The sequence below is a fragment of the Somniosus microcephalus genome, unplaced genomic scaffold (genome assembly GCF_052327205.1).
Source record: "Somniosus microcephalus isolate GS21.2 unplaced genomic scaffold, FLI_Smic_1.0 unresolved_chr2, whole genome shotgun sequence".
Lineage (NCBI taxonomy): Eukaryota > Metazoa > Chordata > Chondrichthyes > Squaliformes > Somniosidae > Somniosus > Somniosus microcephalus.
In genome coordinates, this window is record NW_028225180.1 from 89,745,399 (window position 1) to 89,773,327 (window position 27,929).

Here is a 27,929-nt window from a genome sequence, read left to right on the forward strand (position 1 = left end):
AGCCAGTTTGAAGTTTCCCGTAGAACTGATTTTTAAGCCCAAGTATGTGTAGTTAGTGGTTGGTTCAATTTTGGTTGTTCCTACTGTGAAATTTATTTTGGGTCCCTGATGTTTGGATCTTTGCTGGAACACAAGGACTTTGGTTTTTTGGGGATTTATTGTCAGGGCCCAAGTCTGGCAGTACGACTCCAGCAGGTCCAGGTTCTGCTGTAGACCCTCTTTAGTTGGTGACAGCAGAACCAGGTCATCTGCATAGAGGAGGAATTTAACCTTGGATTCATATAGGGTGAGGCCGGGTGCTGTAGATTGTTCAAGTAGTTTTGCCAATCCATTTATGTAAATATTAAAGTGTGTCGGTGAGATTGGCGAGCCCTGCGTCACCCCCCCCCGCCCCTGTGGGAAGTATTTTGTTTGTTTGTCTCCAATTTTAACTGCACATTTGTTGTTTCTATACATTGATTTAATTACATCATATGTTTTCCCTCCTACCCCACTTTCGATAAGTTTCAGGAATAAACCGTCACGCCAGATGGAGTCGAAGGCTTTCTTGAAATCTACAAAGCATGCGTAGATTTTGCTTTTGTTATGGTGAACGTGTTTGTCAATTAGGGTCTCTCTTCCCCCCGAGTCGCTCTCTCTCTTCCCCCCCAGTCGCTCTCTCTCTTCCCCCCAGTCGCTCTCTCTCTTCCCCCCGCAGTCGCTCTCTCTCTTCCCCCCGCAGTCGCTCTCTCTCTTCCCCCCCAGTCGCTCTCTCTCTTCCCCCCAGTCGCTCTCTCTCTTCCCCCCAGTCGCTCTCTCTCTTCCCCCCCAGTCGCTCTCTCTCTTCCCCCCAGTCGCTCTCTCTCTTCCCCCCAGTCGCTCTCTCTCTTCCCCCCAGTCGCTCTCTCTCTTCCCCCCAGTCGCTCTCTCTCTTCCCCCCAGTCGCTCTCTTCTTCCCCCCAGTCGCTCTCTTCTTCCCCCCCAGTCGCTCTCTCTTCCCCCGTCGCTCTCTTCTTCCCCCCCAGTCGCTCTCTCTCTTCCCCCCACTCGCTCTCTCTCTTCCCCCCACTCGCTCTCTCTCTTCCCCCCACTCGCTCTCTCTCTTCCCCCCCAGTCGCTCTCTCTCTTCCCCCCCCCAGTCGCTCTCTCTCTTCCCACCAGTCGTTCTCTCTCTTCCCCCCAGTCGCTCTCTCTTCCCCCCAGTCGCTCTCTCTTCCCCCCAGTCGCTCTCTCTTCCCCCCAGTCGCTCTCTCTTCCCCCCAGTCGCTCTCTCTTTCCCCCAGCCGCGCTCTCTTCCCCCCAGCCGCGCTCTCTCTTCCCCCCAGCCGCGCTCTCTCTTCCCCCCCAGCCGCGCTCTCTCTTCCCCCCAGCCGCGCTCTCTCTTCCCCCCAGCCGCGCTCTCTCTTCCCCCCACTCGCGCTCTCTCTCTTCCCCCCACTCGCGCTCTCTCTCTTCCCCCCACTCGCGCTCTCTCTCTTCCCCCCCACTCGCGCTCTCTCTCTTCCCCCCACTCGCGCTCTCTCTCTTCCCCCCACTCGCGCTCTCTCTCCTCCCCCCACTCGCGCTCTCCTCCCCCCACTCGCTCTCTCTCCTCCCCCCACTCGCTCTCTCTCCTCCCCCCACTCGCTCTCTCTCCTCCCCCCACTCGCTCTCTCTCTTCCCCCCCACTCGCTCTCTCTCTTCCCCCCCACTCGCTCTCTCTCTTCCCCCCACTCGCTCTCTCTCTTCCCCCCACTCGCTCTCTCTCTTCCCCCCACTCGCTCTCTCTCTTCCCCCCACTCGCTCTCTCTCTTCCCCCCACTCGCTCTCTCTCTTCCCCCCACTCGCTCTCTCTCTTCCCCCCACTCGCTCTCTCTCTTCCCCCCACTCGCTCTCTCTCTTCCCCCCACTCGCTCTCTCTCTTCCCCCCACTCGCTCTCTCTTCCCCCCACTCGCTCTCTCTCTTCCCACAAGTCGCTATCTCTCTTCCCCCCCAGTCGCTCTCTCTCTTCCCCCCCCAGTCGCTCTCTCTTCCCCCCCCACCGTCGCTCTCTCTCTTCCCACCAGTCGTTCTCTCTCTTCCCACCAGTCGTTCTCTCTCTTCCCCCCCAGTCGCTCTCTCTTCCCCCCAGTCGCTCTCTCTTCCCCCCACTCGCGCTCTCTCTCTTCCCCCCACTCGCGCTCTCTCTCTTCCCCCCACTCGCGCTCTCTCTCCTCCCCCCACTCGCGCTCTCCTCCCCCCACTCGCTCTCTCTCCTCCCCCCACTCGCTCTCTCTCCTCCCCCCACTCGCTCTCTCTCCTCCCCCCACTCGCTCTCTCTCCTCCCCCCACTCGCTCTCTCTCTTCCCCCCCACTCGCTCTCTCTCTTCCCCCCCACTCGCTCTCTCTCTTCCCCCCACTCGCTCTCTCTCTTCCCCCCACTCGCTCTCTCTCTTCCCCCCACTCGCTCTCTCTCTTCCCCCCACTCGCTCTCTCTCTTCCCCCCACTCGCTCTCTCTCTTCCCCCCACTCGCTCTCTCTCTTCCCCCCACTCGCTCTCTCTCTTCCCCCCACTCGCTCTCTCTCTTCCCCCCACTCGCTCTCTCTCTTCCCCCCACTCGCTCTCTCTCTTCCCCCCACTCGCTCTCTCTCTTCCCCCCACTCGCTCTCTCTTCCCCCCACTCGCTCTCTCTCTTCCCACAAGTCGCTATCTCTCTTCCCCCCCAGTCGCTCTCTCTCTTCCCCCCCCAGTCGCTCTCTCTTCCCCCCCCACCGTCGCTCTCTCTCTTCCCACCAGTCGTTCTCTCTCTTCCCACCAGTCGTTCTCTCTCTTCCCCCCCAGTCGCTCTCTCTTCCCCCCAGTCGCTCTCTCTTCCCCCAGTCGCTCTCTCTTCCCCCCAGTCGCTCTCTCTTCCCCCCAGTCGCTCTCTCTCTCTTCCCCCCAGTCGCTCTCTCTCTCTTCCCCCCAGTCGCTCTCTCTCTCTTCCCCCCACTCGCGCTCTCTCTCTTCCCCCCACTCGCGCTCTCTCTCTTCCCCCCACTCGCGCTCTCTCTCTTCCCCCCACTCGCGCTCTCTCTCTTCCCCCCCACTCGCGCTCTCTCTCTTCCCCCCACTCGCGCTCTCTCTCTTCCCCCCACTCGCGCTCTCTCTCTTCCCCCCAGTCGCTCTCTCTTCCCCCCCCACCGTCGCTCTCTCTCTTCCCCCCCCACCGTCGCTCTCTCTCTTCCCCCCCCCACCGTCGCTCTCTCTCTTCCCCCCCCACCGTCGCTCTCTCTCTTCCCCCCAGTCGCTCTCTCTCTTCCCCCCAGTCGCTCTCTCTCTTCCCCCCAGTCGCTCTCTCTCTTCCCCCCAGTCGCTCTCTCCTCCCCCCACTCGCTCTCTCTCCTCTCCCCACTCGCTCTCTCTCCTCCCCCCACTCGCTCTCTCCTCCCCCCACTCGCTCTCTCTCCTCCCCCCACTCGCTCTCTCTCCTCCCCCCACTCGCTCTCTCTCCTCCCCCCACTCGCTCTCTCTCTTACCCCCCACTCGCTCTCTCTCTTCCCCCCACTCGCTCTCTCTCTTCCCCCCACTCGCTCTCTCTCTTCCCCCCACTCGCTCTCTCTCTTCCCCCCACTCGCTCTCTCTCTTCCCCCCACTCGCTCTCTCTCTTCCCCCCAGTCGCTCTCTCTCTTCCCCCCCAGTCGCTCTCTCTCTTCCCCCCCAGTCGCTCTCTCTCTTCCCCCCCAGTCGCTCTCTCTCTTCCCCCCCCAGTCGCTCTCTCTTCCCCCCCCACCGTCGCTCTCTCTCTTCCCACCACTCGCTCTCTCCTCCCCCCACTCGCTCTCTCTCCTCCCCCCACTCGCTCTCTCTCCTCCCCCCACTCGCTCTCTCTCCTCCCCCCACTCGCTCTCTCTCCTCCCCCCACTCGCTCTCTCTCTTACCCCCCACTCGCTCTCTCTCTTCCCCCCACTCGCTCTCTCTCTTCCCCCCACTCGCTCTCTCTCTTCCCCCCACTCGCTCTCTCTCTTCCCCCCACTCGCTCTCTCTCTTCCCCCCACTCGCTCTCTCTCTTCCCCCCAGTCGCTCTCTCTCTTCCCCCCAGTCGCTCTCTCTCTTCCCCCCCAGTCGCTCTCTCTCTTCCCCCCCCAGTCGCTCTCTCTTCCCCCCCCACCGTCGCTCTCTCTCTTCCCACCAGTCGTTCTCTCTCTTCCCACCAGTCGTTCTCTCTCTTCCCACCAGTCGTTCTCTCTCTTCCCACCAGTCGTTCTCTCTCTTCCCCCCAGTCGCTCTCTCTTCCCCCCCAGTCGCTCTCTCTTCCCCCCAGTCGCTCTCTCTTCCCCCCAGTCGCTCTCTCTCTTCCCCCCAGTCGCTCTCTCTCTTCCCCCCAGTCGCTCTCTCTCCTCCCCCCACTCGCGCTCTCTCTCCTCGACCCCACTCGCTCTCTCTCCTCCCCCCACTCGCTCTCTCTCCTCCCCCCACTCGCTCTCTCTCCTCCCCCCACTCGCTCTCTCTCTTCCCCCCACTCGCTCTCTCCTCCCCCCACTCGCTCTCTCTCCTCCCCCCACTCGCTCTCTCTCTTCCCCCCCCCCACTCGCTCTCTCTCTTCCCCCCCCCCACTCGCTCTCTCTCTTCCCCCCACTCGCTCTCTCTCTTCCCCCCACTCGCTCTCTCTCTTCCCCCCACTCGCTCTCTCTTCCCCCCACTCGCTCTCTCTCTTTCCCCCACTCGCTCTCTCTCTTCCCCCCACTCGCTCTCTCTCTTCCCCCCAGTCGTTCTCTCTCTTCCCACAGTCGTTCTCTCTCTTCCCACAGTCGTTCTCTCTCTTCCCACCAGTCGTTGTCTCTCTTCCCCCCAGTCGCTCTCTCTTCCCCCCACTCGCGCTCTCTCTCTTCCCCCCACTCGCGCTCTCTCTTCCCCCCACTCGCGCTCTCTCTCTTCCCCCCAGTCGCTCTCTCTCTTCCCCCCAGTCGCTCTCTCTCTTCCCCCCCAGTCGCTCTCTCTCTTCCCCCCCAGTCGCTCACTCTCTTCCCCCCCCAGTCGCTCTCTCTTCCCCCCCCAGTCGCTCTCTCTTCCCCCCCCAGTCGCTCTCTCTCTTCCCCCCAGTCGCTCTCTCTCTTCCCACCAGTCGTTCTCTCTCTTCCCACCAGTCGCTCTCTCTTCCCCCCCAGTCGCTCTCTCTCTTCCCCCCAGTCGCTCTCTCTCTTCCCCCCAGTCGCTCTCTCTCTTCCCCCCAGTCGCTCTCTCTTCCCCCCAGTCGCTCTCTCTCTTCCCCCCAGTCGCTCTCTCTCTTCCCCCCCCCAGTCGCGCTCTCTCTTCCCCCCCCCAGTCGCTCTCTCTTCCCCCCCCACCCGTCGCTCTCTCTCTTCCCACCAGTCGTTCTCTCTCTTCCCACCAGTCGTTCTCTCTCTTCCCCCCAGTCGCTCTCTCTCTTCCCCCCAGTCGCTCTCTCTCTTCCCCCCAGTCGCTCTCTCTCTTCCCCCCAGTCGCTCTCTCTCTTCCCCCCCCAGTCGCTCTCTCTCTTCCCCCCCCAGTCGCTCTCTCTCTTCCCCCCCCAGTCGCTCTCTCTCTTCCCCCCAGTCGCTCTCTCTCTTCCCCCCCCAGTCGCTCTCTCTTCCCCCCCCACCGTCGCTCTCTCTCTTCCCCCCAGTCGCTCTCTCTCTTCCCCCCAGTCGCTCTCTCTCTTCCCCCCAGTCGCTCTCTCTCTTCCCCCCCCAGTCGCCCTCTCTCTTCCCCCCAGTCGCTCTCTCTCTTCCCCCCACTCGCTCTCTCTCCTCCCCCCACTCGCTCTCTCTCCTCCCCCCACTCGCTCTCTCTCCTCCCCCCACTCGCTCTCTCTCCTCCCCCCACTCGCTCTCTCTCCTCCCCCCACTCGCTCTCTCTCCTCCCCCCACTCGCTCTCTCTCCTCCCCCCACTCGCTCTCTCTCCTCCCCCCACTCGCTCTCTCTCCTCCCCCCACTCGCTCTCTCTCCTCCCCCCACTCGCTCTCTCTCCTCCCCCCACTCGCTCTCTCTCCTCCCCCCACTCGCTCTCTCTCCTCCCCCCACTCGCTCTCTCTCCTCCCCCCACTCGCTCTCTCTCCTCCCCCCACTCGCTCTCTCTCCTCCCCCCACTCGCTCTCTCTCCTCCCCCCACTCGCTCTCTCTCCTCCCCCCACTCGCTCTCTCTCCTCCCCCCACTCGCTCTCTCTCCTCCCCCCACTCGCTCTCTCTCCTCCCCCCACTCGCTCTCTCTCCTCCCCCCACTCGCTCTCTCTCCTCCCCCCACTCGCTCTCTCTCCTCCCCCCACTCGCTCTCTCTCCTCCCCCCACTCGCTCTCTCTCCTCCCCCCACTCGCTCTCTCTCCTCCCCCCACTCGCTCTCTCTCCTCCCCCCACTCGCTCTCTCTCCTCCCCCCACTCGCTCTCTCTCCTCCCCCCACTCGCTCTCTCTCCTCCCCCCACTCGCTCTCTCTCCTCCCCCACTCGCTCTCTCTCCTCCCCCCACTCGCGCTCTCTCTTCCCCCCACTCGCTCTCTCTCTTCCCCCCCAGTCGCTCTCTCTCTTCCCACCAGTCGCTCTCTCTCTTCCCCCCAGTCGCTCTCTCTTCCCCCCAGTCGCTCTCTCTTCCCCCCAGTCGCTCTCTCTTCCCCCCAGTCGCTCTCTCTTCCCCCCAGTCGCTCTCTCTTCCCCCCAGTCGCTCTCTCTCTTCCCCCCAGTCGCTCTCTCTCTTCCCCCCAGTCGCTCTCTCTCTTCCCCCCAGTCGCTCTCTCTCTTCCCCCCCCCGTCGCGCTCTCTCTTCCCCCCCCAGTCGCTTTCTCTTCCCCCCCCCCAGTCGCGCTCTCTCTTCCCCCCCCCCAGTCGCTCTCTCTTCCCCCCCCAGTCGCTCTCTCTTCCCCCCCCAGTCGCTCTCTCTTCCCCCCCCACCGTCGCTCTCTCTCTTCCCCCCAGTCGCTCTCTCTCTTCCCCCAGTCGCTCTCTCTCCTCCCCCCACTCGCTCTCTCTCCTCCCCCCACTCGCTCTCTCTCCTCCCCCCACTCGCTCTCTCTCCTCCCCCCACTCGCTCTCTCTCCTCCCCCCACTCGCTCTCTCTCCTCCCCCCACTCGCTCTCTCTCCTCCCCCCACTCGCTCTCTCTCCTCCCCCCACTCGCTCTCTCTCCTCCCCCCACTCGCTCTCTCTCCTCCCCCCACTCGCTCTCTCTCCTCCCCCCACTCGCTCTCTCTCCTCCCCCCACTCGCTCTCTCTCCTCCCCCCACTCGCTCTCTCTCCTCCCCCCACTCGCTCTCTCTCCTCCCCCCCACTCGCTCTCTCTCCTCCCCCCACTCGCTCTCTCTCCTCCCCCCACTCGCTCTCTCTCCTCCCCCCACTCGCTCTCTCTCCTCCCCCCACTCGCTCTCTCTCCTCCCCCCACTCGCTCTCTCTCCTCCCCCCACTCGCTCTCTCTCCTCCCCCCACTCGCTCTCTCTCCTCCCCCCACTCGCTCTCTCTCCTCCCCCCACTCGCTCTCTCTCCTCCCCCCACTCGCTCTCTCTCCTCCCCCCACTCGCTCTCTCTCCTCCCCCCACTCGCTCTCTCTCCTCCCCCCACTCGCTCTCTCTCCTCCCCCCACTCGCTCTCTCTCCTCCCCCCACTCGCTCTCTCTCCTCCCCCCACTCGCTCTCTCTCCTCCCCCGACTCGCTCTCTCTCCTCCCCCCCAGTCGCTCTCTCTCTTCCCCCCAGTCGCTCTCTCTCTTCCCCCCCCCCAGTCGCGCTCCCTCTTCCCCCCCCAGTCGCTCTCTCTTCCCCCCCCCCAGTCGCGCTCTCTCTTCCCCCCCCAGTCGCTCTCTCTCCTCCCCCCACTCGCTCTCTCTCCTCCCCCCACTCGCTCTCTCTCCTCCCCCCCAGTCGCTCTCTCTCTTCCCCCCCCAGTCGCTCTCTCTCTTCCCCCCCCACCGTCGCTCTCTCTCTTCCCACCGGTCGTTCTCTCTCTTCCCCCCGGTCGCTCTCTCTTCCCCCCGGTCGCTCTCTCTTCCCCCCGGTCGCTCTCTCTCCCCCCCGGTCGCTCTCTCTCCTCCCCCCGCTCGCTCTCTCTCCTCCCCCCGCTCGCTCTCTCTCCTCCCCCCGCTCGCTCTCTCTCCTCCCCCCGCTCGCTCTCTCTCCTCCCCCCGCTCGCTCTCTCTCCTCCCCCCGCTCGCTCTCTCTCCTCCCCCCGCTCGCTCTCTCTCCTCCCCCCGCTCGCTCTCTCTCCTCCCCCCACTCGCTCTCTCTCCTCCCCCCACTCGCTCTCTCTCCTCCCCCCACTCGCTCTCTCTCCTCCCCCCACTCGCTCTCTCTCCTCCCCCCACTCGCTCTCTCTCCTCCCCCCACTCGCTCTCTCTCCTCCCCCCACTCGCTCTCTCTCCTCCCCCCACTCGCTCTCTCTCCTCCCCCCACTCGCTCTCTCTCCTCCCCCCACTCGCTCTCTCTCCTCCCCCCACTCGCTCTCTCTCCTCCCCCCACTCGCTCTCTCTCCTCCCCCCACTCGCTCTCTCTCCTCCCCCCACTCGCTCTCTCTCCTCCCCCCACTCGCTCTCTCTCCTCCCCCCACTCGCTCTCTCTCCTCCCCCCACTCGCTCTCTCTCCTCCCCCCACTCGCTCTCTCTCCTCCCCCCACTCGCTCTCTCTCCTCCCCCCACTCGCTCTCTCTCCTCCCCCCACTCGCTCTCTCTCCTCCCCCCACTCGCTCTCTCTCCTCCCCCCACTCGCTCTCTCTCCTCCCCCCACTCGCTCTCTCTCCTCCCCCCCAGTCGCTCTCTCTCTTCCCCCCAGTCGCTCTCTCTCTTCCCCCCCCCCAGTCGCGCTCTCTCTTCCCCCCCCAGTCGCTCTCTCTTCCCCCCCCCCAGTCGCGCTCTCTCTTCCCCCCCCAGTCGCTCTCTCTCCTCCCCCCACTCGCTCTCTCTCCTCCCCCCACTCGCTCTCTCTCCTCCCCCCCAGTCGCTCTCTCTCTTCCCCCCCCAGTCGCTCTCTCTCTTCCCCCCCCACCGTCGCTCTCTCTCTTCCCACCGGTCGTTCTCTCTCTTCCCCCCGGTCGCTCTCTCTTCCCCCCGGTCGCTCTCTCTTCCCCCCGGTCGCTCTCTCTCCCCCCCGGTCGCTCTCTCTCCTCCCCCCGCTCGCTCTCTCTCCTCCCCCCGCTCGCGCTCTCTCTCCTCCCCCCGCTCGCGCTCTCTCTCCTCCCCCCGCTCGCGCTCTCTCTCCTCCCCCCGCTCGCGCTCTCTCTCTTCCCCCCGCTCGCGCTCTCTCTTCCCCCCGCTCGCTCTCTCTCCTCCCCCCCCGTCGCTCTCTCTCCTCCCCCCGGTCGCTCTCTCTCCTCCCCCCCCCCACTCGCGCTCTCTCTCCTCCCCCCACTCGCGCTCTCTCTCCTCCCCCCACTCGCGCTCTCTCCCTTCCCCCCACTCGCGCTCTCTCCCTTCCCCCCACTCGCGCTCTCTCCCTTCCCCCCACTCGCGCTCTCTCTCCTCCCCCCACTCGCGCTCTCTCCCTTCCCCCCACTCGCGCTCTCTCCCTTCCCCCCACTCGCGCTCTCTCCCTTCCCCCCACTCGCGCTCTCTCTCCTCCCCCCACTCGCGCTCTCTCCCTTCCCCCCACTCGCGCTCTCTCCCTTCCCCCCACTCGCGCTCTCTCCCTTCCCCCCACTCGCGCTCTCTCCCTTCCCCCCACTCGCGCTCTCTCCCTTCCCCCCACTCGCGCTCTCTCCCTTCCCCCCACTCGCGCTCTCTCTCTTCCCCCCACTCGCGCTCTCTCTCTTCCCCCCAGTCGCGCTCTCTCTCTTCCCCCCCACTCGCGCTCTCTCTCTTCCCCCCACTCGCGCTCTCTCTCTTCCCCCCCCCATCGCTCTCTCTCCTCCCCCCACTCGCTCTCTCTCCTCCCCCCACTCGCGCTCTCTCTCTTCCCCCCACTCGCGCTCTCTCTCTTCCCCCCACTCGCGCTCTCTCTCTCTTCCCCCCACTCGCGCTCTCTCTCTCTTCCAACAACATGCCCTCAAAAAATCCTCGGCACCGCCGGGCACTCTAGCTAGTTCTATATATAAACCACCCGAACCTCTCGATTAGATTCCAACCTGTAACTCACTCCCGGGTACTGTATCTGTTATTGTAAAACCCTCCCTATCTCTGTAACCTCCTCCAGCCCCACAACCCTCCCTATCTCTGTAACCTCCTCCAGCCCCACAACCCTCCCTATCTCTGTAACCTCCTCCAGCCCCTACAACCCTCCCTATCTCTGTAACCTCCTCCAGCCCCACAACCCTCCCTATCTCTGTAACCTCCTCCAGCCCCTGCAACCCACCGTATCTCTGTAACCTCCTCCAGCCCCTACAACCCTCCCTATCTCTGTAACCTCCTCCAGCCCCTACAACCCTCCCTATCTCTGTAACCTCCTCCAGCCCCTACAACCCTCCCTATCTCTGTAACCACCTCCAGCCCTACAACCCTCCCTATCTCTGTAACCTCCTCCAGCCCTACAACCCTCCCTATCTCTGTAACCTCCTCCAGCCCCTACAACCCTCCCTATCTCTGTAACCTCCTCCAGCCCTACAACCCTCCCTATCTCTGTAACCTCCTCCAGCCCCACAACCCTCCCTATCTTTGTAACCTCCTCCAGCCCCTACACCCCTCCCTCTCTCTGTAAACTCCTCCAGCCCCTACAACCCTCCCTATCTCTGTAACCTTCTCCAGCCCCTACAACCCTCCCTATCTCTGTAACCTCCTCCAGCCCCTACAACCCTCCCTATCTCTGTAACCTCCTCCAGCCCCTACAACCCTCCCTATCTCTGTAACCTCCTCCAGCCCCTACAACCCTCCCTATCTCTGTAACCTCCTCCAGCCCTTACAACCCCCCGAGATCTCCGCGCTTCTCCAATTCTGGCCTCTTGCTCGTCGCCCAATTTCCATCGCTCCACCATTGGTGGCCGTGCCTTCAGCTGCCTGGGCCCTGAGCTCTGGAATTCCCTCCCTAAACCTCTCCGCCTCTCTCTCCTCCTTTAAGACGCTCCTTAAAACCGACCTCTTTGACCCAGCTTTTGGTCGCCTGTCCTAATATCTCCGTATGTGGCTCGGGGTCTGATTTGTGTCTGATTTACGCTCCTGTGAAGCGCCTTGGGATGTTTTACTACGTTACAGGCGCTGTGTAAATACAAGTTGTTGTTGCCGACAGGCCCAGGGACTGATCGGAGGGCCGAGCGAGGTCTGGGTTGATAGACGAGCCAGTGTTGCTTACCTTGCTCTGCTCCTCTCGTTCCTCAGCATGCATCCAAATGGGTTTATTCTCACCTGCAGGCAGTTAGAATCACAGGGACATTTTCAGTCTCAGGCACATGTTCCTCGGTCACCTCCCCTTCCCCAGACCTCTGAAGGTGCTGACTCTCACTCGGGTTCCTGCCCTGGGAGTGTTTGATGGGACAGTGTAGAGGGAGCTTTACTCTGTATCTAACCCGTGCTGTACCTGCCCCGGGAGTGTTTGACGGGGACAGTGTAGAGGGAGCTTGTCCTCTTTTTTTAAAACCCAAAAAGTAAAACCCTTAAACAAATAAACCCTTTAAATAACCCGATTAATCAAATTAAAATTTGGCCTCTTAAATCGATTACGCACTCCAGTCCCCGCGGCGCCCACCGGTCACGAAAGAGCTCGAGCTCGCCGGCGGACACCGCGTGCTCCATCTCCAGGGCCACCCGGCCGCGAACATGGCCGCGGAAGAGAGGGAGGCAATCCGGCCGGACGACCCCCTCGGCCGCCCGCTGCCTGAGCTTGTGGTGATTATTCCTTGATTAGTAAAAGTATTATGATTCGTTGTTTGTTAACTGCCTTGGGATATGTGTTGTAATCTCATTGGTAGTTGATGATCACATGGTGTGTTGTGGCTACCTTAAATTCAGTCCTTTTCTAGCCTTAGTTGGGACTGGATGTAGAAAGATATGCTGCTAATTTTAAAGTTAATAAAGCCTAACTTTGGAAGGCAAATCTATTCTTTATTTCAATTTATTAACTTTTTGTTAGAATGGAGCGATATCTTCAACCAGAACGATTCAAGGCTGACCCCAATTCTGCTGGAGTGGATGATAAATGGAAACATTGGTATTGTACATTTAAAAACTTTTTGGGCGTGTTGGATCAAGAGGCTCTAAATAAGCTGAATATGCTGATCAACTACATTGACCCGGATGTATATAAATATATTTTGCACTGTAAAACTTATGAAGAGGCTATTTCTACATTGGAAAAGATTTTTGTTAAACCAAAGAATGAGGTATTCGCACGTCATCTTCTATCTGCCCGTAGGCAGCAGGTGGGAGAATCTTTGGATACTTATTTACAAGCACTTCGGTGCCTTAGTGTTGACTGTAATTATAAGGCTGTGACGGCTGAAGAACATAAGGAAGAATCGGTACGGGATGCTTTTATTAATGGATTACTGTCTAGATCAATTCGTCAGCGGTTGTTAGAAAATAAGACTCTGGATCTTAAAAGTGCTTTTGAGCAAGCTTCTACATTGGATGTGGCTCAGAGAAGTTCGGATTCTTATGCTCTTTTTAATCGGCCTGCGACTATGGTTTCGGCAGTTTCGGATGAAAAGGAATTATGTGGACTTAATGGGAGTGGTTTACTAGATTTTGAAACAGTTTCTACTTCGGCGGCCGTTGCCTTTAGGATTCAGAAGTGTTATTTTTGTGGGAATATCCGGCACCCTCGTCTGAAGTGTCCTGCTCGGGAGGCTGTGTGTAGTAAATGCGGCAAGAGGTCATTATGCACGTGTGTGCAAATCATCAGGTTCAATTACCTTCCCTTCTCCTGGTGTGGGAGGGTCTTCCTCCACTACCTCTTCTGTGACTATTCAGCCTTTAGATAGGGCGTTTATTGCATCAATTTCTGCTGCATTTGCTCATGGCCTAAACAAAGCTATAGTTACGGCTCAAGTTAATGGGTTGGAAGTGAACGCCCTTATAGATACGGGCAGTACTGAGAGTTTTATAAGTCTTCAGTTTGCGAAGGAGAAGCATTTGAAAATTTCGCCTGTTACGTATCAGGTGTGTATGGCTCAGACGACCCTTATTTCACAAATAGCTGGTTGTTGCTTTGTGAAAATGGTTCTTCTGGGTAATACGTATACTGATATACGCCTATCTGTTTTGCCTAATCTCTGTGCGGATATTTTGATTGGACATGATGTTCTTCAGTTACACGAGTCTCTTAGTCTTTCATTTGGAGGGACTAAGCCACCTTTATCTATTTGTGGATTAACCTCTTTATCTATTCCTCCATTATCACTTTTTTTTCTAATTTGATGTCGGATTGTAAGCCAATTGCTACCAAGTCAAGAAGATATAGTAGTCAGGATAGAGAATTTATTAATTCTGAAGTTCAACGTCTCTTATTGGAAGGAATCATTGAACCTAGTTGTTCGCCTTGGCGAGCACAGGTAGTTGTCACGACTAATGAGAGACACAAGAAACGAATGGTGATAGATTATTCCCAAACTATTAATAGGTATACTCAATTAGACGCGTACCCTTTGCCTAAGATTGATGAGCTTATCAATAAAGTATCTCCGTATAAAGTTTTTAGCACTATTGATTTAAAGAGTGCTTATCATCAGATTCCTATTGTTAAGAAGGATCAACCATATACGGCCTTTGAGGCTGGTGGAAAGCTGTATCAGTTTTTTCGAATACCATTTGGTGTTACTAATGGTGTTGCTTGTTTTCAACGGGCAATGGATGCTTTTATAAGTGATAACTCCCTCTCTGACACCTTTTCATACTTAGATGACATCACAGTGTGTGGCAAATCAAGGGTGGAGCATGATTCTAATTTAAAAAGATTCCTTCAAGCTGCGGAAAAAGTTGGTTTAACTTTTAACAAAGAGAAATGTGTCTTTTCGACTACTGAGGTAAATCTATTGGGGTATATTATTTCGGGAAATAAGATTAAACCAGATCCAGAACGTCTGCGACCATTGATCGATTTACCTTGTCCTACTAATTCTAAGGCTTTGCAACGAGTTGTTGGACTGTTTTCTTATTATTCTAATTGGATTGCAAATTTTTCACGGAAGATCCGGCCTCTTATTCGGGTTACGACATATCCTCTCTCATGGGAGGCCAGGACATGTTTTGAGAATTTTAAAAAGGATATTTTAGGAGCAGTTGTGCATTCCATTGATGAGCAGGTTCCCTTTGTGATTGAGACGGATGCTTCGGATTTTGCAATTGGGGCTACTTTGAACCAAAATGGAAGACCTGTGGCCTTTTTCTCACGTACTTTGAATAATAGTGAAAAAAGACATTCCTCAATAGAAAAAGAGGCATACGCAATAGTAGAAGCATTGCGTAAATGGAGACATTATTTATCGGGGCGACATTTCACGCTGGTAACTGACCAAAAATCTGTGTCCTTTATGTTTGATGTTAAACATTTTGGAAAGATTAAAAATGATAAAATAATGAGATGGAGGATTGAGTTGGCATGTTACCATTTTGACATAGTTTATCGTCCGGGAAAGGATAATGTTGCTGCTGATGCACTGTCGAGGGCTTATTGTTCGGTGATTCACGGAGATACGCTTATTAATCTTCACAATGCCTTATGTCATCCTGGGGTTACGAGGATGATACACTTTGTACGCAGTAAGAACTTGCCTTTTTCAGTTGAAGACGTCAAGCGGATGACTTCATCATGTTCTATCTGTGCTCGGTGTAAACCGAATTTCTTTAAGCCTCAACGAGCTCATCTTATAAAGGCTACTTCTCCTTTTGAACGTTTGAGTGTTGATTTTAAGGGACCTCTTCCTTCAACTACTCAAAACCCATATATATTTACTGTTGTGGATGAGTTTTCAAGGTTCCCTTTTGCTTTTCCTTGTGCAGATGTATCAGCTGCTACAGTTATTAAATATTTGACTCAACTTTTTGTCATCTTTGGGATGCCTGCGCATATCCATTCGGATCAGGGAAGTTCTTTTATGTCTTCCCAGTTGAAGGAATACCTTCAGAGTCGGGGAATTTCTACTAGCAGAACTACCCCGTATAATCCCCAGGGTAATGGACAGTGCGAACGATACAATGGGGTGATCTGGAAGGCAGTTATGTTGGCTTTGACATCCCGGAACCTTAAGAATACACAGTGGGAAATGGTACTGCCTGATGCCCTGCATTCCATTAGATCATTGCTTTCAACGGCTACGAATGTGACCCCCCATGAAAGGCTCTTTAACTATCCGCGGAGATCTACTACGGGATATTCGGTACCTTCATGGCTTACTATGCAGGGACCTGTGTTGCTTCGACGCCATGTTAGATTGTCAAAATATGACCCCTTGGTGGAGGAGGTGGAGCTGTTGGAGGCAAATTCCCAATATGCTCATATTCGATTCCAAGATGGGAAAGAAAGTACTGTTTCAATTAAAGACTTGGCTCCTTGTGGGGGCCAGCCCTCTTCTGAGGATATTAATAATGGTCATGATTCGGATAAGGTGGATGCTGTTACAGATACTACGAATATTTCCAATCCGATTGCAGATAATCATACTTCTATTAGTCAGCCTTTCGTAGATGTTTATGACCGTCCCAGTTCATCTTCTGATGGGATTTCTAATCCGGAAACCGTTGAGAATCGGGATATGGATAGCCTTCCTGTTGAAGATACTTCTGTGCCTTCTGGCGTGGGAGGGCAAGGAATTTTACCAAGGTTAAGAAGGTCGACACGAACAAGATATCCGGTCGACCGATTGAAAATGGACTTTTAAATTGATAATGTTTTAAAAATTGTTGAAATATTATAGTATATTGTTTTAGTTGAGAGATACTTAATACTTATGCGTAATGTTATTATTTGTTGTTGTTCATTTAGTATTGTGTTATGTAAATAGTTTTATTCTCGTGCATAGTTTAGTTGTAAATAATTAATTGTAAATTGTAAAAGTTATTAGGTTGGAGTATATTTTAAAAGGAGGGGTGAATGTGGTGATTATTCCTTGATTAGTAAAAGTATTGTGATTCGTTGTTTGTTAACTGCCTTGGGATATGTGTTGTAATCTCATTGGTAGTTGATGATCACATGATGTGTTGTGGCTACCTTAAATTCAGTCCTTTTCTAGCCTTAGTTGGGACTGGATGTAGAAAGATATGCTGCTAATTTTAAAGTTAATAAAGCCTAACTTTGGAAGGCAAATCTATTCTTTATTTCAGAGCTTTACTCTGTATCTAACCCGTGCTGTACCTGCCCTGGGAGTGTTTGATGGGACAGTGTAGAGGGAGCTTTACTCTGTATCTAACCCGTGCTGTACCTGCCCTGGGAGTGTTTGATGGGACAGTGTAGAGGGAGCTTTACTCTGTATCTAACCCGTGCTGTACCTGCCCTGGGAGTGTTTGATGGGACAGTGTAGAGGGAGCTTTACTCTGTATCTAACCCGTGCTGTACCTGCCCTGTGAGCGTTTGATGGGACAGTGTAGAGGGAGCTTTACTCTGTATCTAACCCATGCTGTACCTGCCCTGGGAGTGTTTGATGGGACAGTGTAGAGGGAGGTTTACTCTGTATCTAACCCGTGCTGTACCTGCCCTGGGAGTGTTTGATGGGACAGTGTAGAGGGAGCTTTACTCTGTATCTAACCCGTGCTGTACCTGCCCTGGGAGTGTTTGATGGGACAGTGTAGAGGGAGCTTTACTCTGTATCTGACCCGTGCTGTACCTGCCCTGGGAGGGTTTGATGGGACAGTGTAGAGGGAGCTTTACTCTGTATCTGACCCGTGCTGTACCTGCCCTGGGAGTGTTTGATGGGACAGTGTAGAGGGAGCTTTACTCTGTATCTGACCCGTGCTGTACCTGCCCTGGGAGGGTTTGATGGGACAGTGTAGAGGGAGCTTTACTCTGTATCTAACCCGTGCTGTACCTGCCCTGGGAGGGTTTGACGGGGACGGTGAGGGAGCTTTACTCTGTATCTAACCCGTGCTGTACCTGCCCTGGGAGGGTTTGACGGGGACAGTGAGGGAGCTTTACTCTGTATCTAACCCGTGCTGTACCTGCCCTGGGAGTGTTTGACGGGGACAGTGAGGGAGCTTTACTCTGTATCTAACCCGTGCTGTACCTGCCCTGGGAGGGTTTGACGGGGACGGTGAGGGAGCTGACACACAGCGCTCCATACCCCCAGCGCTAACACCCCGATGAGCACAAATTGCACACATGAAGAGAGAATCCCTCCTCAGATCGAGAGGCCCCCGACCCCGTATATACTTACCACTAACAGAACCAAACTCCTTCTCATGTGCCCTAGTCAGGATCTCCTTGTACAAAGACTCTGCCTCTTTATATTTGCCCTGTTTAAGATAACAGGATGCCTGAGGGAGAGGGAGGAAAAAATAAATCAGACATATTTTTCAGGAGAGAACAGAGCTCGTCAGGATAAAAACATTATTCACCCAGCCTCCCCTCCCGACGCTCGCTGGGGTACGTGTTTCACGGGCGCCGGCCATACCCTCTACACACTACCTCAGATAACTGTCCATTACTGAGCAGCATCAGACTATTCGTCTACAGGGGGCATCACAGCCTAGCTCGATCCTGTCACCGTCCAATGTCCGCGCGCTCCACAGCAGAGGGCAAGTGCGGGATCCCCGGGGGAATTTCCCCCGCTCCTCACCCCCCATGCCCCTTCCAATCTCAGTGGCACTGAGTACCGGGCTGGGATCACCAAACACAACACAGGCTTTGGAATGGCACCTGGGACACAGAAACAGGAGGAGACCATTCAGCCCCTCGAGCCTGTTACACAGGAACAGGAGGAGGCCATTCAGCCCCTCGAGCCTGTTACACAGGAACAGGAGGAGACCATTCAGCCCCTCGAGCCTGTTACACAGGAACAGGAGGAGACCATTCAGCCCCTCGAGCCTGTTACACAGGAACAGGAGGAGACCATTCAGCCCCTCGAGTTGCACAGGAACAGGAGGCCATTCAGCCCCTCGAGCCTGTTACACAGGAACAGGAGGAGACCATTCAGCCCCTCGAGCCTGTTACACAGGAACAGGAGGAGGCCCATTCAGCCCCTCGAACACGTTCCGCCATTCAATCGGATCGCGGGTGATCTGTATCTTAACTCCATCGACCCACCTTGGTGCCGTAACCCTCAATACCCGGACCCAACAAAAATCTAGCAATCTCAGTTTTGAAATCTTCAGTTGACCCCCAGCCTCGACAGCTTTTTTGGGGAGAGAGTTCCAGATTTCCACCCCCCTTTGTGTGAAGAAGTGCTTCCTGACATCACCCCTGAACGGCCTGGCTCTAATCTGAAGGTTCTGCCCCCTTGTTCTGGACTCCCCCCACCAGAGGAAATAGTTTCTCTCTCGACCCGATCGAATCCTTTAATCATCTTAAACACCTCGATTAGATCGCCCCTTAATCTTCTAAACTCGAGGGAATACAAGCCCAGTCTGTGCAACCTGTCCTCGTAAATTAACCCTTTTAGCCCCGGTATCGTTCTGGTGAATCTGCGCTGCCCCCCCCTCCGAGGCCGATAGATCCTTCCCGAGGTGCGGGGTCCAGAACTGATCGCAGTCACTCCAAGATCGGGGTGTTGTGAGCAGAGCTTTCCTTTCTATGCAGCACCCAGGGAGCGCTGAGGGCCACGTGTGGTGCCGCCCGCGCCGCCTCCTCGGTCGAACAGCACGGTGCAGACTCCTACCAGGTTGTTCTTGGTTTTCGCCACGTTGGGGTCATCAGGCCCCAGTCGGGACTCGTAGATCTCCAGCGCGTGCCGGTAATAGCGCTCCACCTCTTCGTACTTCCCCTGGTTCTGGCACAGCAAGGCCAGGTTGTTCAGCTGCTTGGCAACATCTGGGTGGAACTTCCCCAACACCTGGTTCCAATGTGAGAGGAAGAGGGAAAGAAAAATTCAGAGCTGTGTCCAGCATAGTTATTCCTGCATCCCACCCCCCCCCCCCCGATTCCGGGCCGGACCACAGCTCTTGAACAACCCCCACCACCCCCACCACCCCCCCCACCCCGAAGCCGCTGGGAGACAGGCAACCCTCCATTTCCTCGCCCAAGTGGCCCCGTTCTGGGCGCGCAAGGGCATTCAACCGTGGGGGGGGGGCAAAACCGCCGAGCTCGCCCCGCACGTTCCAGCAGCGTACTGCAAGTGGGGAGCGTCATGAATCTTGCCATTCGTGTAGAAATGACTCATGAGCTAACACTGGGCCGCCAGCTGGTGGCGCCGTCCAAGGAAAGTATAAATACTCGGGCGTGGGCCCAGCTTGCTCAGGACGTTTTTGTAACCAGGAACTAGTGATGTAACTCGAGCTCATGGTTGTGAAACAGTTGATTAAAGCCTTGTTTTATACTCTGACCACGTGCTTCGTAGTTTCCTTACGTCAGGGAGCACTCTCAAACAGACCCCAATCCCCCACTTTTAACGTCCCCAATCCCCGGGCTCTCCCTTTGCCGGAGCCCCCAGTTTCGGGGAGATGGGGAGAGGAGTGGTTCGGCCTGTACACCAGAGCGAGGATGTGCAGCAAGGTGGCCCCCTCGGGAAGGTCGTGAACTCGGATGTTTTGTCCGGGTCCTCCGGGGGGGGGGTTTGGAGTGGGAGGGAGGGGGGAATTGAGACCGATTGTACAGCGCACAACCCCCCCCACCGCCCCCGACCCCCCCCACCCATGTTCTTCCTTCCTCGTCCGAGGGCGGCTGCTCCCACGGGAGGCACAGCGACCTCCGTGATCAACTGAACAGCTCCGGAATCTCACCCCCAGTGGCCATTATTTATTGGCGAGCCGAGACGGGTAAGTGTCGGCAGGCTATTTGACTGCAGGGGGCATCACAGCCCAGGCCGATCCTGCCCTTGCCTGATGTCCGATCTGCTCATACACGCGCTGTCCACCAGGAGTCCCCAGGGGAGTCAGTGGCAAGAATTCTGGCTCATTTCTCTTGTCCCCCCCGCTCTCGCCCCACCCCGGTCTAACCCAATGGTGCTGAGGTTAATTGTATCCCCAACTGCTGCCTCAGGCCGAGACCATCGAACTCAGCACAGGCCGGGGATGGAGTCTGGGCCTTTCCTGCTCCACGTGACTCGATAGCGATTACCACAGAGTCACTGGGGCAGCTGAGGCGAGGCCTCGAACAGCGCCAACCCTCAACTGGGCCAAGCTCATCAACAGGCTGACTACAAGAGCAGGTCAGAGGCTGGGTATTCTGCGGCGAGTGTCTCACCTCCTGACTCCCCAAAGCCTCTCCACCATCTACAAGGCACAAGTCAGGAGTGTGATGGAATACTCTCCACTTGCCTGGGTGAGTGCAGCTCCAACAACACTCAAGAAGCTCGACACCATCCAGGACAAAGCAGCCCGCTTGATTGGCACCCCATCCACCACCTTAAACATTCACTCCCTCCACCACCGGCGCACCGTGGCTGCAGTGTGTTCCATCTACAAGATGCACTGCAGCAACTCGCCAAGGCTTCTTCGGCAGCACCTCCCAAACCCGCGACCTCTTCCACCTAGAAGGACAAGGGCAGCAGGCGCACGGGAACACCACCACCTCCAAGTTCCCACTCCAAGTCACACACCATCCTGACTTGGAAATATATCGGTCGATCCTTCATCATCGCTGGGTCAAAATCCTGGAACTCCCTCCCTAACAGCACTGTGGGAGCACCTTCACCACACGGACTGCAGCGGTTCAAGAAGGCGGCTCACCACCACCTTCTCGAGGGGCAACTAGGGAATGGGCAATAAATGGTGGGCCTCGCCAGCGACGCCCACATCCCGAGAAGTAACTGCGAGGGCAGCCCTGATCACCCACCTTCTCCCTGATCTCCAGAGCTCTCTTGCAGAGCGGTTCGGCCTCTTTGTACTTCCCCCTCTTGCCACACAAGACCGCCAGGTTGTTGAGGGTAGCTGCAACCTAGGGACAAACATACAAGACAGGTCACAACCAGCGAGAGAGAGAGAGACAGAGAGAGAGAGACAGAGAGAGAGACAGAGAGAGAGAGACAGAGACTGAGAGAGGGAGAATCCATCCCCCGCCATCAGTGTTGGCCTGAGTTCCAATGCTGGTGTTTATTTTCTGACCCCAGTGGGTCGCACTCACCGCCGGGTGGTCCTTCCCGAGTGTTTTCTCCCGGATGTTCAGGGCATCATTCAGCAGATGAGCCGCCTCCTTGTACTTGTTCTGATCTCTGAGCACACGGAAACACTGAGTTACCAACGGGTCTCCCGTGAATTCCTGCTTTACCACCCATCCTCAACTCAACCCTGTACTCCGCCGCCCCTCCTCGCTCCCATCGTCCCTCCACACCCTCCCCTCCCCGCGATCCCCCTCACTCTCCCCTCGCTCTCCCTCCTCCTCCTCCCTCCCCCTCCTCCTCCCTCCACACCCACCGATCCCCTTGCTCCCCTCGCGCTCCCTCCTCCACACCCTCCGATTCCCCTCACTTCCCCTCCTCCCCCCTCCCCCCACTCCCTCCCTCCACACACCCCCTCAGTCCCTCTCCACCTCCTCCCTCCCCACCCCTCATCCTCCCCCTCCTCCTCCCTCCACACCCTCCGATCCCCTCACTCCCCCTCCTCCCTCCATACCTGCTCCCAGTCCCCCTCACCCTCAGGCCCCCTCCACATCCACATTTTTCTCCCTTTCTCCTCGAGACCCAGTGCCCTGCACTCACGAGCAGACCCCCCTCCCCACCGCTCCGTGGGCAGTTCCACCTTTGCCGGACCCCCAGTTCCGGGGAGGATGGACGGGCCTTGCTCTCACCGATACACCAGTGCCAGGATGTTGAGCATGGTGGCCACGTCGGGGTGGTCGTGGCCCGAGGTTTTCTCCAGGTCCTCCAGCGCCTGTTTGCAGAGCGGGACAGCCACCTCGTACCGCCCCTGCGAGGCGTACTGGATCACCAGGTTATGCAGCGTCCTCAGGCGGGCCGGGATCTCGTAACCGCCGTGCTGGGCCACATCGCCCACCGTGTGAGGCTGGTGTCCTGCCGAGAGAGAGACAGAGAGAGAGGGAGACAGAGAGAGGGAGACAGAGAGAGAGAGAGAGGGAGACAGAGAGAGAGAGAGGGAGACAGAGAGAGAGAGAGACAGAGAGAGAGAGAGACAGAGAGAGAGAGAGAGGACTGTTTAAAATTAATACTGAATGTACCCAACGATGTTCAACGACTGTTTAAATTAATATTGTTTAAATTAGTATTGTATGTACCCAACGAAGGTCAAAATTGTTTGACACCTACAGAATGTTAGAAAACTGTACTTTTTGTTATGTAAGCTTTGGCAATATGGTTCCCTGTAAACTTTCATGCCAATAAAGCATTTGAATTGAATTGAATTGAGAGAGACAGAGAGAGAGAGAGAGAGAGATTATTCCAACCATCATTCAGTCAAATGTTTATTTATGACACTTTAGCGCCCCCTACCCCTCCCCTGACTTTTGCTGGAGGAAGGGAACAACTGCCGATGTAAACTTGATCATGCTGCAGTTCCGCCCTCCCGCCAAATGGCGGCGCTGCAGTGGAGGGTGGAAGCGGAGCGTGACGTGTTTACATACCATGGTTCCATTGTAACAACAACTCTCATTTATAGAGTGCCTTGAATGTAGTAAAACGTCCCCACAGGCGCCTCAGAGGAGCGCAAGTCAGACACCGAGCCACATCAGGAGATAATAGGACAGGTGACCAAAAGCTCGGTCAAAGAGGTCGGTTTTAAAGAGCGTCTTAAAGGAGGAGAGAGAGGCGGAGAGGTTTAGGGAGGGAATTCCAGAGCTCAGGGCCCAGGCGGCTGAAGGCACGGCCGCCAATGGTGGAGCGATGGAAATCGGGGGATGCGCAAGAGGCCAGAATTGGAGGAGCGCAGAGATCTCGGAGGGTTGTGGGGCTGGAGGAGGTTACAGAGATAGGGAGGGTTGTAGGAGGTTACAGAGATAGGGAGGGTTGTAGGGGCTGGAGGAGGTTACAGAGATAGGGAGGGTTGTAGGGGCTGGAGGAGGTTACAGAGATAGGGAGGGTTGTAGGGCTGGAGGAGGTTACAGAGATAGGGACGGTTGTAGGGCTGGGATAGGTTACAGGGATAGGGAGGGTTGTAAAAGCTGGAGGAGGTTACAGAGATAGGGAGGGTTGTAGGGGCTGGAGGAGGTTACAATGATAGGGAGGGTTGTAGGGGCTGGAGGACGTTACAGAGATAGGGAGGGTTGTAGGGCTGGAGGAGGTTACAGAGATAGGGATGGTTGTATGGCTGGAGGAGGTTACAGAGATAGGGAGGGTTGTAGAGGCTGGAGGAGGTTACAGAAATAGGGAGGGTTGTATGGGCTGGAGGAGGTTACAGAGATAGGGTGGGTTGTAGGGGGCTGGAGGAGGTTGCAGAGATAGGGAGGGTTGTAGGGCTGGAGGAGGTTACAGAGATAGGGAGGCTTGTAGGGGCTGGAGGAGGTTACAGAGATAGGGAGGGTTGTAGGGGCTGGAGGAGGTTACGAGAGATAGGGAGGGTTGTAGGGCTGGAGGAGGTTACAGAGATAGGGAGGCTTGTAGGGGCTGGAGGAGGTTACAGAGATAGGGAGGGTTTGTAGAGCTGGAGGAGGTTACAGAGATAGGGAGGCTTGTAGGGGCTGGAGGAGGTTACAGTGATAGGGAGGGTTGTAGGGGCTGGAGGAGGTTAGAGATAGGGAGAGTTGTAGGGGGCTGGAGGAGGTTACAGAGATAGGGAGGGTTGTGGGGCTGGAGGAGGTTACAGAGATAGGGAGGGTTTGTAGGGCTGGAGGAGGTTACAGAGATAGGGAGGGTTGTAGGAGCTGGAGGAGGTTACAGAGATAGGGAGGGGGGCGAGGAGGCCATGGAGGGATTTGAACACCAGGATGAGAATTTTAAAATCGAGGCGTTGCCGGACCGGGAGCCAATGTAGGTCAGCGAGCACAGGGGGGTGATGGAGTGAACGGGACTGGGTGCGAGTTAGGACACGGGGCAGTGAGCACAGTGGGTGATGGTGTGAACGGGACTCGGTGTGAGTTAGGGACACGGGGCAGTGAGCACAGGGGGTGATGGGTGAACGGGACTGGGTGTGAGTTAGGACACGGGGGCAGTGAGCACAGGGGGTGATGGTGTGAACGGGACTGGGGTGTCAGTTAGGGACACGGGGGCAGTGAGCACAGGGGGGTGATGGGTGAACGGGACTGGGTGCGAGTTAGGACACGGGCAGTGAGCACAGGGGGTGATGGGTGAACGGGACTGGGTGCGAGTTAGGACACGGGGCAGTGAGCACGGGGTGATGGGTGAACGGGACTGGGTGCGAGTTAGGACACGGGGCTGTGAGCACAGGGGGTGATGGGTGAACGGGGACTGGGTGCGAGTTAGGACACAGGGCAGTGAGCACGGGGTGATGGGGTGAACGGGACTGGGTGTGAGTTAGGACACGGGGCAGTGAGCACAGGGGGTGATGGGTGAACAGGACTGGGTGCGAGTTAGGACACGGGGCAGTGAGCACAGGGGGTGATGGGTGAACGGGACTGGGTGTGAGTTAGGACACGGGGCAGTGAGCACAGGGGGTGATGGGTGAACGGGACTGGGTGTGAGTTAGGACACGGGGCAGTGAGCACGGGGTGATGGGTGAACGGGACTGGGTGTGAGTTAGGACACGGGGCAGTGAGCACAGGGGGTGATGGGTGAACGGGACTGGGTGTGAGTTAGGACACGGGGCAGTGAGCACGGGGTGATGGGTGAACGGGACTGGGTGTGAGTTAGGACACGGGGCAGTGAGCACAGGGGGTGATGGGTGAACGGGACTGGGTGTGAGTTAGGACACGGGGCAGTGAGCACAGGGGGTGATGGGTGAACGGGACTGGGTGTGAGTTAGGACACGGGGCAGTGAGCACAGGGGGTGATGGGTGAACGGGACTGGGTGTGAGTTAGGACACGGGGCAGTGAGCACAGGGGGTGATGGGTGAATGGGACTGGGTGCGAGTTCGGACACGGGGCAGTGAGCACAGGGGGTGATGGGTGAACGGGACTGGGTGTGAGTTAGGACACGGGGCAGTGAGCACAGGGGGTGATGGGTGAACGGGACTGGGTGTGAGTTAGGACACGGGGCAGTGAGCACAGGGTGATGGGTGAACGGGACTGGGTGCGAGTTAGGACAGGGGGCAGTGAGCACAGGGGGTGATGGGTGAACGGGACTGGGTGTGAGTTAGGACACGGGGCAGTGAGCACAGGGTGATGGGTGAACGGGACTGGGTGCGAGTTAGGACACGGTGCGGGGAATACGGGTTCCACGGGCAGCGGGAGCTATGCACTACCTCGCCCAAGGGGGTCAATCTTCACGAGCGAGCGGGCTGTTCGGCCGGTGAACCGTCACCCGTGAAACCCTCACCGACACCTTGGTCACCTTGAGCTTCCTGGCTCTGGTCCAGTCCAGCCCATCCTGCCTCGCACTCAGGAACAGGAGGAGGCCATTCAGCCCCCTCGACCCTGTTACACAGGAACAGGAGGAGGCCATTCAGCCCCCTCGAGCCTGTTACACAGGAACAGGAGGAGGCCATTCAGCCCCACTCGACCCCTGTTACACACGAGGAGGGCCATTCAGCCCCCTCGACCCTGTTACACAGGAGGAGGCCATTCAGCCCCCTCGACCCTGTTACACAGGAACAGGAGGAGGCCATTCAGCCCCTCAAGCCTGTTACACAGGAACATGGGGAGGCCATTCAGCCCCCTCGAGCCTGGTTACACAGGAACAGGGAGGAGGCCATTCAGGCCCCCTCGAGGCCTGTTACACAGGAACAGGAGGAGGTCCATTCAGCCCCCTCGAGCCTGTTACACAGGGAACAGGAGGAGGCCATTCAGCCCCCTCGACCCTGTTACACAGGAACAGGAGGAGGCCATTCAGCACCTCAAGCCTGTTACACATGAACATGGGGAGGCCATTCAGCCCCCTCGAGCCGGTTACACAGGAACAGGAGGAGGCCATTCAGCCCCTCGAGCCTGTTACACAGGAACAGGAGGAGGCCATTCAGCCCCTCGAGCCTGTTACACAGGAACAGGAGGATGCCATTCAGCCCCCTCGAGCCCTGTTACACAGGAACAGGAGGAGGTCCATTCAGCCCCCTCGAGCCTGTTACACAGGAACAGGAGGAGGCCATTCAGCCCCTCGAGCCTGTTACACAGCAACAGGAGGAGTCCATTCAGCCCCCTCGAGCCTGTTACACAGGAACAGGAGGAGGCCATTCAGCCCCTCGAGCCTGTTACACCATTCAATCGGATCCGCGGAGGTGATCTGTATTTTAACCCCAGCTACCCGCCTTGGTTCCGTAACCCTCAATACCCTGACCCAACAAAAATCTATCACTCTCTGTTGAAATTTCCAGTTGACCCCCGGCCTCGACAGCTCTTTGGGGGAGAGAGTTCCAGATTTCCACCACCCTTTGTGTGAAGAAGTGCTTCCTGACATCACCCCTGAACGGCCTGGCTCTAATTTGAAGGTTCTGCCCCCTTGTTCTGGACTCCCCCCACCAGAGGAAATAGTTTCGCTCTCTCTCGACCCGATCGAATCCTTTAATCATCTTAAACACCTCGATCAGATCACCCCTTAATCTTCTACACTAACATCGCTGAAGATTAGCACCTTGAGCTTGTTCATCATCATTGGGAAAAAGGTCGTCCAGCACTTCTTTCCCAGAGTCTCCATTCTTCTCCTCCTGCTCGGAAAAGAGGGACAGCATCAAACACTCCCAGGGCAGGTACAGCACGGGTTAGATACAGAGTAAAGCTCCCTCTACACTGCCCCATCAAACACTCCCAGGGCAGGTACAGCACGGGTTAGATACAGAGTAAAGCTCCCTCTACACTGTCCCATCAAACACTCCCAGGGCAGGTACAGCACGGGTTAGATACAGAGTAAAGCTCCCTCTACACTGTCCCATCAAACACTCCCGGGGCAGGTACAGCACGGGTTAGATACAGAGTAAAGCTCCCTCTGCACTGTCCCATCAAACACTCCCGAATAGAGCGTCCAATCAACATGCCTCAGTGTCACCCCAGCAGAGCGCCCCCTACAGTCCCATTGTGACATTCCTCCCAACCCACCCACCCTAACAGCTGTCCCGCGTCCAGTCAGAGATTGGCAATTCAGATCCAATTGCTGACACTCTCTGTGGTGGCTGCCGCCTCTGGTCCACAACCCAAGGGCACCCCGTGTGAAGCTCGAGTTCATTGTTGGCGGGCAATTCGACTGGGGGAAGCTGCACAGCAGAGTGCAAGCCCGTCCTCGCCCAATCCACAGGCTTGAGTCTTCACCGGAGTCACGGGATAGCGGTGAGCGAAAGCACTGGGATGATTGCACCCCAGCCCCCCCCCCCCCCCAAACCACCCCGAGCCAGGGTACTGAGGCCAACAGTCGCCTCTTACTTCTTACTGCTGTTATGGGCCGTGATTACTGCAGGCAGCGCCGAGCTGGGTGGGGTTGGGCAGAAGGGGCCCCCCAGATCACCCTCCCCTCCCTCTGCCTCGCCCTTGCCGCCCCCGAGCGACACTCACTGAGGGCGAGACGTCCTCGTCGAACTTCTTGATCTGGTTCATGAACTCCAGGTGCTTCTTCTCCTCCTCCAGCTGCGCTACGGTCTGCTCGCTGCGCTGCAGCTTCTGCTGGGTGTCCGCCAGCTCGTCCCGCAGCCATTGGTTCTCCTGGACCAGCCGCCGCACCTGGGCCCGCAGCTTCTGCTTCTCCGACTCCACCGCGTTCAGGTGGTTGGACAGCGCGATGATCACCTGCCACACACAGAGAGAGGCGCGCATACACCGTCAGGGCACCCGCACTCCCGTCCCCCCAGTACCCCACCTCTCTCCCAGTTCCATTCATCTCGCAGAATCGTACAGCACAGGAGGAGGCCATTCGGCCCATCGTGCCTGTGTTGGCTCTTTGAAAGAGCTCTCCAATTAGTCCCACTCCCCCCTGCTCTCTCCCCACAGCCCTGCACATTTCTCCTTTTCAAGTATTTCTCCAATTCCCTTTTGAAAGTTACTATTGAATCTGCTTCCACCGCCCTTTCAGGCAGCGCATTCCAGAT

General features: G+C 57.1%; 1 protein-coding gene across 1 annotated transcript in view; it reads right to left on the reverse strand.

Moving 5' to 3' along the window:
* The window catches only part of klc2 (kinesin light chain 2), a 53,179-nt gene that overhangs the window by 16,176 nt on the left and 9,074 nt on the right, over nt 1–27,929 (reverse strand). The window contains exons 3-10 of the mRNA XM_085976312.1: nt 27,400–27,630; nt 26,489–26,561; nt 21,645–21,867; nt 20,982–21,069; nt 20,694–20,795; nt 18,580–18,753; nt 17,140–17,239; nt 11,130–11,182 (exon numbers count right to left, since the gene is read on the reverse strand). Coding sequence (XP_085832438.1) covers nt 11,130–11,182; nt 17,140–17,239; nt 18,580–18,753; nt 20,694–20,795; nt 20,982–21,069; nt 21,645–21,867; nt 26,489–26,561; nt 27,400–27,630 — 1,044 coding nt within the window. The remainder of the gene's footprint in view (nt 1–11,129; nt 11,183–17,139; nt 17,240–18,579; nt 18,754–20,693; nt 20,796–20,981; nt 21,070–21,644; nt 21,868–26,488; nt 26,562–27,399; nt 27,631–27,929) is intronic.